The 14,116-nt window shown below is 45.7% G+C and overlaps 1 protein-coding gene across 2 annotated transcripts in view; it reads right to left on the bottom strand.

Moving 5' to 3' along the window:
- Positions 1-6,002: 6,002 nt before the first annotated feature.
- The window catches only part of MAP3K3 (mitogen-activated protein kinase kinase kinase 3), a 50,164-nt gene continuing 42,050 nt past the window's right edge, over positions 6,003-14,116 (bottom strand). For both annotated transcript variants that reach the window (XM_073326161.1, XM_073326162.1), the window contains 3 exons: positions 13,397-13,526; positions 10,358-10,535; positions 6,003-8,024 (listed from right to left, as the gene is read on the bottom strand). In XM_073326161.1, coding sequence (XP_073182262.1) covers positions 7,796-8,024; positions 10,358-10,535; positions 13,397-13,526 — 537 coding nt within the window. In that variant the 3' untranslated portion in view covers positions 6,003-7,795. The remainder of the gene's footprint in view (positions 8,025-10,357; positions 10,536-13,396; positions 13,527-14,116) is intronic.

Raw genomic sequence — 14,116 nt, 5'->3', positions numbered from 1 at the left:
GTTTGACACCGGTGCTGTAACTACATCAGGCAACACCACAATTTACGTATAGTGGGTTCTTCTAATGTGTTATCAATAGGATCAAAAGTAGTGTCATAAACCTCAGCCACCCCTTTCCAGGGGGCCCATTGACTGTTCTGCCCTGGGGCCCGGAATTGCTGTCGATGGGCATGCATATATACACAAGCCCTATTAAAGCCAGAAAACAAGGGTTCCCAATTCAGGAGTTATTGTCCCACTAGAAACAATCATTAGGGTTCAGAGTAGCAGCCGTGTTAGTCTGTAGCCGCAAAAAGAACAGCAGGATTTGTGGCACCTTAGAGACTAACACATTTCTTTGCGCATTAGCTTTCGTGAGCTACAGTAGCACTTTAAAGATTTATAATATTTGCCTTAATCTCAGAGCAATTGAATGCTGTATTTAAAGGGAAAGTCACCTTAAAATCACCCACTTGCATAGTTGCATCACTGTTACTCGTACTATTTACCCATTACAAGAAACAAAAGGCAGAGAAGTTATTTCATGTATGAATCTATCAGCACGGTGTCCAGTCCCTTTCACTGTCCCCCCCCGTCAGTGATTTTCCCCTGTATCTTCACTTCCACACGTGGTAGTAGGAAAGGGGCAAATATTTAAGAAATAGGACAATGATGGTAAGGTCACCTACACTTTGGTAGAAGAATCAGATGACTCAGGGACCATAGTTGTGAAGTGTGCTCTAATACCTCAAAAAAGCTACCAGTAATGTTTACTGGACACCAAGTAGAATGAAGCTGCCAGTGTTATGGGAGGGACAGAAAGTGTCTATTGTTCAGACCTAAAATAAGATAAGAGGAAAGAGAAGAGGGTTCCTGATTTTAGTGACATCCCTAGAGGTTCCAGGTTCTTCATTCTGCAAGACCAGGAATTTAAGGATCAAAATTAGCCCCAGAACAGTATTTTGTCCAGAAGACCTGGAGGGGCTGACGAACACTCAGGAATGGGAAGTTCCCAGGGGACTAGCCCATGGTGGAGTGCTACAAAGATGTTATTTGGCCACATTGGAGACAGACACCCTACAATGAGACACACAACAGAGTTAGGAGATGTGGGGTGATTTCTCACACTGCATGAGAGCTCTGGCCTGGGACAGCCTGGAGAAAAGCAATCCTGGACGCATTTGGGTCCTGCTCAGGGAAGCCAAGGGGACTCAAGGGAAGAACCTGGCACCGTTGAAGTAACTAAGACAAGAGCAGAACATGACGAGCAGTTTGAAAAGGCACCAGAAAAAGCCAGTGACAATTTGAGCCGTGAGTTTCCCAGGGGATTAAGGGTTCTGTTTTCTCCTGGGGTACCGTAAATGAAAGTCAAGCCTGAAGACATTTAGACACATTGACAGCAGTGGGAACTGGCATCTAAATCCTGTAGGCAGCTTTAAAAGTCCCATTCCAATGGCTAGCAAGCTCCAACAAGACCGATGGATTCCTCCCTTTCGAGCCCAAAGCCCCTGTTGTACACACTCTCTAGTCTCCTTACTTGCTCCAAGTACAATGGGCTGGCTTCTCAGACTCTGTTTCCTGGAAGGACCAACTAGCAACCTTCAAGGAAAAGGTTTCAGAGTGCTAGCCCTGTTAGTCTGTATCTTGTCAACTGTTGGAAATGGGTGACATCCACCTTGATTGCATTGGCCTAGTTAGCAGTACAAAAGTAATTTTCCTCCTTTGATATTCACCCCTTCTTGTCAACTGTTGAGAATAGGCCACTTCCACCTTAATTGAATTGGCCTCATTAGCCCTGACCCCACACTTGGGAAGGCAACTCCCATCTTTTCATGTTCTCTAATATTTATACTGCTCACTGTATTTTTCACTCCATGCATCTGATGAAGTGGATTTTAGCCCACAAAAGCTTATGCCCAAATAAATTTGTGAGTCTCTAAGGTGCCACAAGGACTCCTCCTTGTTTTTGCTTCACTGGAAAGCAGGTCTGGAGATTGCCATTGTTGCTGGCTATTTAGGTCACGTGCACAGTGGGCAGCAGCATCTGACTTGAGGTGAGAACTGCCCTAGAAGCTCCACAGGCTTCTCTAGGTTACTTCCCCTGAGAGCTCCAGCTGGGACCAAACACAGCAGCCAATTAACCACCACAGGGTGCCATAAGCACATCACCCCAGGTCTCCGCATGGCCTCACCATGGATCAGAGTCCAGCTCAGTGCCTGTTCCGATATTCAGAGTCCTCCATGGGATTGACCTAAGCTCTCCAAGAGACCCCCTCTCCCTTCCCGACTATGACCTCCCCCCACAGCCATAACACTGTTAAATAGTGCAGGAGACAGCTCTCATAGGAGCCAGGCCTAGACTATGGAACTCCCTGTCACAGGGGATGGGAACATGGGGATCACCCCCTTCAGAGCTAAATGCAGAGCCTGTTGTCTGACTCTGCTTTCTCTCAATACACCTTTCAGTTAAAAGCCTGATAAACTAGTCAAGCTGTTCTCCTGCCAGCTGGAGAGGAAGGGAATGGTATTTCTATTTTCGATACTCGGACAGCACTCAAGATACCATTGTGATGGGGACCACAGAAGTACTTAGAGAGAGGTGCAGATACTCTTCTGTCCCATTCTGTCACCTCCCTTGGAGTTGCAGAAACAAGACGACAGGAAGGGCAGATGCTCACCACGCCTTGCAGTGGCAGGGATTTGGCCAGAGGAGACAGACCAACCAGGCTCCATTACTGGATCCTCGTTCAATGCTTCACAGTAAGGATCTCTCTCCCTCTATCCCCCAGGAGAGTCACTGGGGCAAAACACTTCCTCAGACCAAGCTTGGCCTTGTGGATGAAAGTACGTCAGCACGTGGAGCTGTTTGTAGTGTTGTTGTAGCCATGTTAGGCCTAAAATATGAGAGATACAAGGTGGCCGAGGCAATACCTTTCACTGGGACAAGCTCTGTTAATGCAAAGGACAAGCTGAGCTTCAAAGAGCTCTATGAAGCTCGACAGCTTGTCAATTCCATCAGCAGAAGTTGGTCCAGTAAGATATTATGTCACCCACCTTCTCGCTTCCGTTTATAAGAAACGCACATGAGCATTTACATCACCCGAGAAGCCAGCTTTCATATAAATGATAATTTTATTGTAAATAAATGATACATTGGCCTGGCTTTGCACTGCAAGCCCCCGGTCGGTATACATAATCAGATAAACTACTGATTCAAGGTCTTCTGCACAATCCAGGTTAAGACAGTAATATCTCCCTGCTACCCATATGTTGTGTCAAACACGTGGTTACAGACTCCAGAATCCTCTAAACTGCTTCCCAGGCACGTCTCCCTCCCAGCTGGGAAATTCAGACCCATTCAGTGAGATCAGCGCCTAATGGTGCTTGGGATAGACACAGGAGCCTCTGGGAGTTGGTGCCCAAATCCCACTGGGCATTTAGCTCCCTTAGGCCTCTGAAAAAAAACCCAGTCAATTCCCAATTGCAGGGACAGGGCCTGGGTGCTGTACACAGGTTTCAGTTCACATTCAGCCACTTAACTGCCCACAGCAGCTGCAGTGATTAGGCACCAATCACTGGGCATTCGTCCTATCTGCTGTATGGTGCTGGACACCTGGCCTTTGCATACCAGGAAGGAGTTACACAGTGGGGATATACATTTCCTGAGGCATCAACAATTATACAGGCCCTGCTGGCACCTCAGAAATAATGTGCGTCACCAAAGCAGGCACCAATTCCCCTATGGATCAGTTTGTTTTGCTTATTACCAGCAAAATAAAAGGGAACTGCTTTTGTGATCTGCAGCTTCACTGAATCCCTTTGGAATATTTTGTGTCATGCACAGAAGCCAAATTGCTGAAATTTACAGTGACTGGGAGAGAAATCAGATCTACTGGAGAGCAAGTGGATAACCTAGAATGCACAGAATCGTCACACCAAGACCAAAATGCCAATTTTTTGTTTCCTCAGAAGCTCAATGGGTATTAAATCCCCTCCACGCTTGGTTTGTTTCAATGCTAGTTGATTGCATGGAACATGCAGGTGAGGCATTCAGCAATCTCCTTTCTAATGGGGATTTTGCAGATATTTCACCTTAATGATTTGAGGTCTTAACTGTCCCAGGAGCAATGGTTTACTACAGGATTATCCTTCAGCGATTCTAATTCTCTTCATTACTGCAGGACCTTTCACTTGAGGATCCTAGAGCTCATAACAAGCATTGAGTCTCCCTCCCTTCCTGGGAGGAGCAGCTGAAGATGTAAAATGAGATTTGGGATAGTCATAACTGCTTAATTTTAGGCAGCCAAACCCCCTCAAATGGGCTCCACTGTGATTTACACAGCTCTGGCAATGCCAAGAGGCCTTAAAAGAGTGGATATAAATGCAATTGATGCCCACTCTAAGGCCCCTTTATGCTGACCAGGCTTAGTGTAAATGAGAGTCAGTCCTCAAGGTTGCTCCCCTTGGGACAGATTGAGGATCTGAGGTTTCAGTTTGCATGAATGGGGGTGAGTGCTTGACAGGCCCAGTGAGGAACCAAAGGCGGCATTTTGGGTTGGCAGTACTCGTTATAAACCATCAGCAAATTCTCTGCAAAACCAGCTGCTTTTTTTTCCCCTTTTTAAATTCATAAAGGTGTCAAATTTATTTCCCCCTGTAACAGTCGAGTCGATATATATAAAAATCACCAAATATGATCTTTTACGATATAAATAAAAGTATGAGGCATCAATGTTTACATGATGTAAAAAGAGCTAAAAAAGAGCGATATAAACTACATTCATAAAAGTGCATCTCCAAACATACAAGTAATGCTTTGGCTTGTGCCGAACGGGCGGCATTGGGTCAGGTACTGGAATACAAGAAGTCCAAGCTGGCTTACCATGTTCTCAAAGACCGAAGTCCTCTGTCACTGTTCAATTGCAATTTACTCTTCCATTAATAAAAACTGGAATACAAGTGTATACGCAGAGTAGGCACATTTCAGTGTGGGGGGGAGTTCCAGAGCTCTAGATAGGGTCAGAAGCTCTGGCAGGGTAAAGGACTTGGCACGTCAGTCCAGATGCTGTTTGCTCTGCTCCAGAACAGCGTTCCAGGGACACGTATGAGGTAAAAGCCACAACAGATCCTGAGGATTTAGTTGCTTTGAAACATTAAACAAGTTACACCATTTCCTCAGCCCCCTATTCTATTCTCCCAAAGAGTGATGTGCTGGATAATGAGTAAAGACCACCGAAGCAGGCCTTAGTCAGTTCTGTGAGGACAAGCTGGGTAAAGAGGGGCCAAGGCAGACAGGAATGCTGCATTGGTCCTCACAGCTGCTGTACACCTGCAAGTTAAATTCTGAAGCAGGAAAAGGCTCTGATCTTTGGTACATTTCAAAAGGTAAGAGAGCTGGCTGCGAGTGATAAAACCACAGGCTTGAATAATACTGACATTTGCACAATGGAAGGACTACTCAGTCCTACTTCTATTGAGGACATGAGTCCAATTTTTCATTGCCCTGCGCCTTATGTGGTCATTTGCACCAGTGCAAAGCATGTGTAAAATGGTCCCAAAGCAGAGTAGAGTGGAAGTGTTATACCCCCACCCTCCCCCCCACTTTGCACTGGTGCAAGTGATGACAATGCATACGGCAACTAAGAGTGAGGCAGTATGTTTTTAAAAGGGACACTGTCTGGAAAAGTTTGGCTCAAAATCCAGGCTTTTGTAAGGTCAACAGACGTATTTCCATATGAATTAAATAATTTCTGGAAAGACACTTGCAACCCAAACACTGCATCCTTGTGTTAGTGGCTGAGAGCCTGAAAGTGAAACTGACTAGAAACTGATCATAATCACTAGCCTGCTTTCATTGCTTATACATGTCTCTCAGTTGTGTCCATGAAAGACACTTTAGATGACGCCTTTTCAGTTTTATTAACCAGAGGTGTTATTTACTCCTAGGTGAGGAGCCTGTTTAATAAAAACATGACAACCTGCCACAAGTGTGCCTTTAAATGAGGTCTTATTGCCTTCAGTCCTCTATGTCACTAAGACCAGGACTACTAGTGTACCAATCAAAATGCAGCATTTGAGACTAGCAAGCCACCAGTGGCAGAGATATCAGAAGCTTGGTTCATATCCATGGCAAGATACAATCGAGCAGGGGATCTCAAATTTCACTGCACCACGAGCCCCTTCTGACAACAAAAACTACTACACAACCCCAGGAGGGGGCGGGGGCTGAAGCTTGAGCGCACCCAAGCCCCACCACCCCTGGCGGCTGAAGCCAAAGGACTTCAGCCCTGGGTGGGGGCCCTATAACCTGAGCCCCAACACCCAGGGCTGAAGCTGAAGCCTGAGCCATGCTGCCCATGACTCTGGCTTGGGCTTCGGCCACAGGTGGTGGGGCTTGGGCCCCAGCAAGTAGAAAGCCAGCCTGGGTGACCCCATTAAAACAGGGTCCCGACCCATTTTGGGGTCCCGACCCACAGTTTGAGAACCACTGCAATAGAACAAAACAGTCTGTGTATGTTATGCCTCTCTCTTGGGGACCGATCCCATTTTTCCAATCAATTTCAGACAGGCATAACAAATGCTCTTTACCTTTGCCTCACTGACTGACATGTCTCAGTTACAAAAGCTTCTCTACCATGGTTTTTATTTGTTCCGGGTTTTTTTTTTTTTTTTTAAAAAGATGGTGGAAACCTGAAACGAACATTTCCGCATATACCGAAACATGCGGGGAAAGATCACCTTTGGTTTCACCCTAGAACGGCCAGTGAATTAGTGTCCAGCAAACTCCTCCCTATGCAAGAAAGGGCAACTCATTTTCTTCATGTAGCTTTGCCAGTCTGGCCTAATGCAAGTATTTAACCTTTCCCTGAAGTAAGTTCTCTGGTAGCACTGAAATCATCTTTGGTTTAAGGGATTGGTATAAATAGTTTAACCCTTGGAAAGACAGATGCAGCAGAAAGCTGTCCTGCGAACTCTCCCTTCCAGAAGAGTTTTGTTTGGAACAAGAAGTCTTAGGGAGGTACAGTGAGGACACCTTGTCCTGACGCTAGGATAACATTGGCCTTGAAAGTCAAGTATGGACTCCCTACCCTCGCTGGGAGAGCCCTTTAGCATAGGCCCTATAAAGCATGTGTTCTGCTGGAACTTCCTAATTATCCTGACATTTGGATAGCAAAACAACTCCCCCTCCCACCCCGAACCCCAGGGTTCATTATAAAATAATACTATTCACATATTTTCTGAATCAATATTTTCTGAACACCTTCAGATGCTGAATACTTAAGAAGAAAAATATATCATTATATATGGAGCGCATGCTCAATGACACATGGCTTTGCTGGATTCTTGTACTGTAGAAGCCTGGAAAGACCTAGCAGTCTGGAAAACAGAGCGATCCACACTGTAAAGCCCCCTGTGGAGAGCTGGTTTGGGTGGCTGTCGTATGTTTCTACTCTGACCATAGCTCCTCCAGTTCCCACTTTGGTCCAGATTTCTGTTGCCTATGTACATTCAACAAGAAGCTTCCTAGAGCCCTCTGCTTGTGCCTGCAGAAAACATGCAGCCAGCTGCCACCCCACAACAAGATAACAAGGACAAAATGCAGCTCTGTGTTGCACAGCCATTGGCAGAATGAGCATCAGTCCAGCAAAACATACCAGGACCAAGGCCACACCCTGGGTTCCTCAGCATCAGTTGCCAGAGGACTAGGACAGCTGAGACAGCATTTTGAAGACGCAGCTCCACAACTGTCACTTGCATGGTTTCACCAGACAGGGGCATTGAAAGCCCAGAGTGAACGGCTGGCATGGGAGGTAATTCAGTACAGGAGCTGTGCAAAGTGATGTCTGAGCAGCTCTTCGGCTGAAGGTCTCTGCCGGGCTTCCACAAAGATTCGCTTTAGAAAGTCCCGGCAATGTTCCGATATGTGAGAAGGGAGCTGGGGGTTGGTTGGCTGGGTGGCAATTTTGAAAATGGCTGCCATGGCTTCATATTCTGCCCAGGGTGGTTTCTCGGTCAGCATCTCAACGACAGTGCAGCCAAGACTCCTGGAGAAGCAGACAGGAAAAAAATATGAGACAGCTTCATACAATAATGCTTAGCATTTACATAGGAATTCCTGGCAGCAAGTGGTCAGGTACAGCTTTGCTCTGAAAAGGGACTATAAAAATGGCCTCATACTCAGATCTATTCTCTGCATGGATTCCAAACCAGATCTGCTGACAACTGACATCACTACTTTTTACTACTGTGCTGAGAGTCGGCAGCTCTGGGAGAGGGAGCTGGGTTCCATTGTGGCTCACACAGCACCAACAATTTTTTAAGTTACACCTGTGCAGCCTTACGTCCTCAAACTCTGTCCTCAGTTAACACCTGTGCTACCCACTGAAGGCAACAGGTCCACACAGATGCCACTAACAGAATCATTTGACCTTCTGAACTTGTATCACGGGTGCCGGTGCAGAGTAGGATAACACCCAGCTGAACTCTCAGATCCCAGAGGAAGGTTTGCAGGGCTGCAAGATAGAAAAGACCTTTGTATCTGTAAACTGAGTAAATCAGAGATGTGTAATCCCACAAGGCCGTTTTGACAAAATCACTTTTCAGAGTAGAAAGACACTAAGAGCCTTGCTATCCTTGTGTGGAAGGAAAGCTCGTATTACCCCTCATTTTACAGAGAGTCAAATTCAGCAGTGATTTGAAGCATGCGTAGCTCCGGCGACTCCAATGGAAATGTGCTTGTGTATGATGGCAGTGAATTTTGCTCAAGAAGAATTAAGTGACCTGCTCAAGGCCAAGAGGGAATCACCAACAGAGCTGAGCAGTTCCTGGCTTCCAGATCACACTTCCCGCTATTAAATAGGGAAAAATTCCCCATTCATCTTTAAAACTAAACTCTTCTGATCTGTGCTACAAAGAATAAGATGTTTCATCAAAGGCAGATTCCCATCAACCACCAAAGCAGGGGAGGAAAGGAATTAAATCTGATGCATGCACAAGTACCAGTTTCTTGACAAGGTTTAAACCCAACAAAAAAAGTTAACACTGGCTTCCCCGCAGCCTAAGACTTAGTACGAGAGTACAGAAAATGCAAACCATGTGTGCTGATGTGCTGGGGTTTGCTCAAGACCAAGCAGGGATATTTTACTGTTTAGACTGATTTATACCATTTAAGCAGATCCAGTTTCTTTAAGATATTCAGCAAACAGCAGGAATGTTTTTCATGTCAAGTTTTTCCAGCAATAACAAATAACTCACATATTTCGCTATTTAAGAAAAAAACTGGAGAGGCCTGCAGCGATGGCTGACCGCCAAGTGGCTGGATCGGTTACGTTTCTGTGTCTCCTCCATACACATCTACTCAGAGACTAACATGGAACTGGAAAATTCTGACCCCAAAATAACCATCAGGATTGTAAAGCCTGGAGCTCAGCCAACAGCAGCGCCTCTCTGATGGGAATGGACCACTGTCAGCATCAAAAGGAAATTTACAACTGCATCAATCCCGAGAGGATGTACATGTGCTCCATTCTTTCCCAGAGATTCCTAGTTGGGAGAGATCACTGTATACTGGGAAAAATTTTCAGTTACAATTCTGTTAAGTAGTTGTATGAAAAATAATGCAGTCCTCATTTAATTAAGGAGACATAAGCACTGCTTTTACTGGTAACTCTTAAAGCTGCACAACTTAACTATAGCCCTGGCCAGCCCACTGTCTCTAAAAACTTATACTTCAGGGATTTGGGACTGTTAATTCCTCTATTGCGTGAGTACTGTTTCCTGACTTGTGCTAATCCTAATGTGTATACAATTTCCATGTGTCTGTCTGCCAGTTCACCTCAATCCCGACCTACAGCTCCCCTGCTATTCCAGTCTGAGGCATTCCCTCCCCACAGTTCTGTCAATGCACCAAAATCCTAACTTTTGTCTATAACATGCTATGCATGCTTATGGCACTGCAGACAAACTGAAAACAGGACTCTATCCTAAGTTTCTTTCTGTCTAACCTAGATGTGACACAGTTAAGGGATATGGGAAGATGGAAGTACAATAAGAGATAGTCTTGAACACAGACATCTTGATAGCATCTTCCCTCCTGCCTCCACGTGATGATGTAATAGATAGAGGGACCACAGCCTTGCAGAATGGATTTTTGAAGATGAAATTGCACAATACGGTCCACAGCAGCCCTGGGTCTCAAGCTGTGATCAGCTAGCCCAAATTGTGTCAAACTCATTTTCATTTTTGATTCAGGCTAAATTTGAATCCAAATCTACAGAGGCAGGGCTGATTCATTAACAACTGACCACATCACCTAGGTCTCAAGAAAAGCTGTGAATCTCTCTATGGAATATAGATAAAGCTCTGAGCAGTTCCTCACCATACATCCGCTTTCCTTCCATAACCCTCTCCGCTGATCACCTCTGGGCTCATCCAGTATGGCGTGCCGGTGACAGAGCGGATACCTGTTCCAGACATGCAGATGGTCTGCAGCCGTTTGCTGGCCCCAAAGTCCCCAAGCTTCACATTCCCAGCAGAGTCACGGAGAATATTGGCTCCTAGAGGGAAAAGAATTCAGGCAGCTGTTGTACAATCCTGCTGTCGGATTTGCAACCTGTAGAGTTTACATCTGATCCAGAGGTACCTGGGTCCAGGATAGGATCTTTCCCAATTAAGGCTCTGGTGACCTGGTATGCCACCATCTTTGTTCTCCAGGCTGCAATCAAGCCATTTGTCAACAACTGCCACTTCAGGGAAAAACACAAGGAAGTGAAGGGGGTGTGTGTGTGGGGTGTGTGTGTGGAAGTGCTGAGTCAGTGTCCTCATTGTTGCAGGGTCTGCAAACAGGTCTGGCAACCTATAAATGGCCCCTCTGGTGTACATAGGCTGAGGCTGTGCACAGTTCTGCTGAAAGGGTTCTTGTCCGAGTACAGGTTTGGTGTATTCCGCTTGCCAGAAAGCAAAGATTAGCAGATGGAACTAATTAGATAACTGAACTCCTGCAATGAACAAGTTAGCCCACGTTACCTGCTTGGAGGTCCTGTTTACCCTGGCCAAAGGGAACTGGCAGATGGTGGCTTGCTATATAGATGTATGCTAGAGGCTAAGGAGGGCCTTTTTCACTCCCTTCAAGCTCACAGTGGGATCTGGAGCCCCTCACTGTCGCTGTCTGATAAACCTTACATATACCTGCTCTGCCTTATGTCAAGTGCCCTCTGTAGGGCAGCCTTAGGTTTGCAGGGCCCTATGCAGAGTATTATAGGGGTCCACCCAGTTTCCTGGAGGAAAGTGTGTAAGTCTGGCATGGAGGATGGGGATGTACCAATGAGTAACCTGCCAGGGAGCACATGTGAATAGCTTTAAGATATGTACAAGACCCAGCATGAAGATGCTGTTTAGCACCAATGGCACACTCATCTTTATGAGCCTAGTAATGATGTGATGAGGCCTTACAGGCCTGTATAGGGTACTCCACCTTCACCAGGATGCTCCCTCACCAGCCCTCCACTGGATAACAGGAACCTGTGCTGACAACTATTGTTAACCCTTAGGAGACTGGCTGGCTCCTAAGAAGATAATACTCGGAACTGGCAGTTTAAGGATTTCGTGGGTCACACAGGACATTAGTGTAGGAGGCCAGAGAAGATGTTCTGCAAGGGGGAGGTAAGATAGGTCAGGACAGCAGCCTGAAGGAAACCCTGCTGTCAGAAGCTGTTGCTGGATCTAGACGTGGTGTTCTTAAGGCATCCTGCCTGTCCACCAATGAGGCGGTAGCAGTTTGGCTAGGCACAGGCTCATCTAGGAGGTAACCGAAAAAGAAGCAAAGTAGGTGACAGCAGGTGGGGAGAGAGGGGATCAGCCAGGAACAAAACCTTGCTTTGTTGGGATGAGAGAGAAAGGGATCAGCAGTTGCAGACGAGGGATTTTAAAGATTATATCTCCTCACAATACCATCCTTATTAGAACCACCAAATGTCAGCTCTTCCAGAAGCTGAAAAGCGGAGAACAGCGCTGTGACGTTGCACTCTGTATGATTTTATGAAAATATGTTAATGAGTGTGAATATAATGTAACTGCAATATGCTTCATGCAAAAGATCTCTTGTAAGGTATCATTACAAAGCTTATAATTTACTGAGCGTGGTCATCCTATTTGTATAAATGTAACACTCTTGTATCTGAAACTAGAAATATGAACTATAACTCTGAGGTCGTATTGTAATTATGCAAAGTGTGGGCCATTAATGGTGGTTTGGAATCTAGATGGCTCCCATCAGCTAGACAATTGACTGTAGATGGCTCTATTTACTTGTAAGTCTTCCTGTATACATGTGAGCTGACAAGTGTGTAAATTAAGTCTTACAGTGACATGTGACCATGTCATCTGAAATGGAATCCATCTTTAACCTGGTGCTTTTCCATTTAGAAGGAAGGGTGGGAACCCTGAGAAGGACAAAGGATTCCCGCCTTTTGCAAAAGATATATAAGGGGGTGGAACAGAACAAAGGGGGCTGCAGTCATGAGAAATCCCCTACCTACCACCTGAGCTGAAACAAGGACTATACCAGGGAAAGGATTGGGCCCAGACTAGGAAGGTGCCCAGTCTGTGAAAGAAGCTTATTGAAACATTTCTGAGGGTAAGATTTCATCTGTATTCAGCTTCTTACTGGATTGGGCTTAGACTTGCGTGTTTTATTTTATTTTGCTTGGTAATTTACTTTGTTCTGTCTGTTATTACTTGGAACCACTTAAATCCTACTTTTTGGGTTTAATAAAATCACTTTTTATTTATTAATTAACCCCAGAATATGTATTAATACCTTGGGAGAGGTGGGGGGCGGAAACAGCTGTGCATATCTGTCTATCAGTGTTATAGAGGGCGAACTATTTATGAGTTTACCCTGTATAAGCTTTATACAGGGTAAAATGGATTTATTTGGGGTTTGGACCCCCATTGGGAGTTGGGTATCTGAGTGTTGGAGACAGGAGCACTTCTTAAGCTGTTTTCAGTTAAGTCTGCAGCTTGTGGGGGACGTGGTTCAGACTTGGATCGGTGTTTGCAACAGGCAAGTGTGTCTGGCTCAAACCAGGCAAGGGACTGAATTCCTAAACTGGCAGGGAAAACAGGCTCAGAAGTAGTCTAGGCACATCAGGTGGCATTCTTAAGGGGGTTTCTGTGACCCAACCTGTCACAAGTGCGTACAGCTCTCCTCTTTCTATAGGTTGCTGATAAAGGTCCTTAACGTGTACTGCTGACTGATCTGGGCACTGAGAAGGCAATCATAAAGGAGACGTCACACCGACAGCTCAAGCTGGAGGCTTCCAAGAGTGTGTTTAGTTTTTAAACAGATCCCAAACATGACATGCAGTCTCCTATATAAACACTCAGCCCCCATCCGAGACCGGCCTGATGCTCTCACCCTTTATGTCCCTGTGCACGATCATGTTGCTGTGAAGGTAGGAGACGCCCTCAAGAATCTGGCGGGTGTACTTCCGGGTCACGTTTTCCGTCAGCGCACCGTAGGCCTTCAGCTGGTCTTTCACTGAACCCTATACCAAAAAGCAAATGGACAAGATTATCTTGGAAATGACAAGCCACAGGATCCGCAGAATCCATTCATTACCCAAGAGTTTGTGCTCACAGCATGGTCAGCTATTCTGAGCTGCAAACTAGCTAAAAAATATGTTTTTCTACCAAGAAGATCTAATCTCTTCAGCTCCTTGTCCTCTGGGGTAGAGGGATCAGACCATCTTGACTTCTCCTTGGTGGCTGATCACAAATAATGATCCTGGGGTAGGATGGAATGTAAAAATACTCTAATCCCTTCAAGGGGACCCAATATCTGGGGTCTGCTTGGATATTGCACAGATCAATGCAGAACTACCAGCTGACAAACTTTTTTTGCCAACAGGATATGAAAATTAAAAAAACAAGTACAGTAACAACTTTGGAATGAGAGAGACTTCAGTAGGACACAGGTTCCATCTCGCTGCCCCAGGCAGTGATAAGTAGGGCTCTATGTCGGTCACAGAGGTCGCAGAAGTCACGAATTCCATGACTTTCTGCAACCTCTGTGACTTCTGCAGCAGCCAGTGTGGCTGACCCTGGGGCCAGCTGCTTAGGTGGCCCTCAGGACAGC

Source organism: Lepidochelys kempii, chromosome 27 (genome assembly GCF_965140265.1).
Source record: "Lepidochelys kempii isolate rLepKem1 chromosome 27, rLepKem1.hap2, whole genome shotgun sequence".
Taxonomy (NCBI): Eukaryota; Metazoa; Chordata; order Testudines; family Cheloniidae; genus Lepidochelys; species Lepidochelys kempii.
This window is presented reverse-complemented; position numbering and strand designations above follow the sequence as displayed.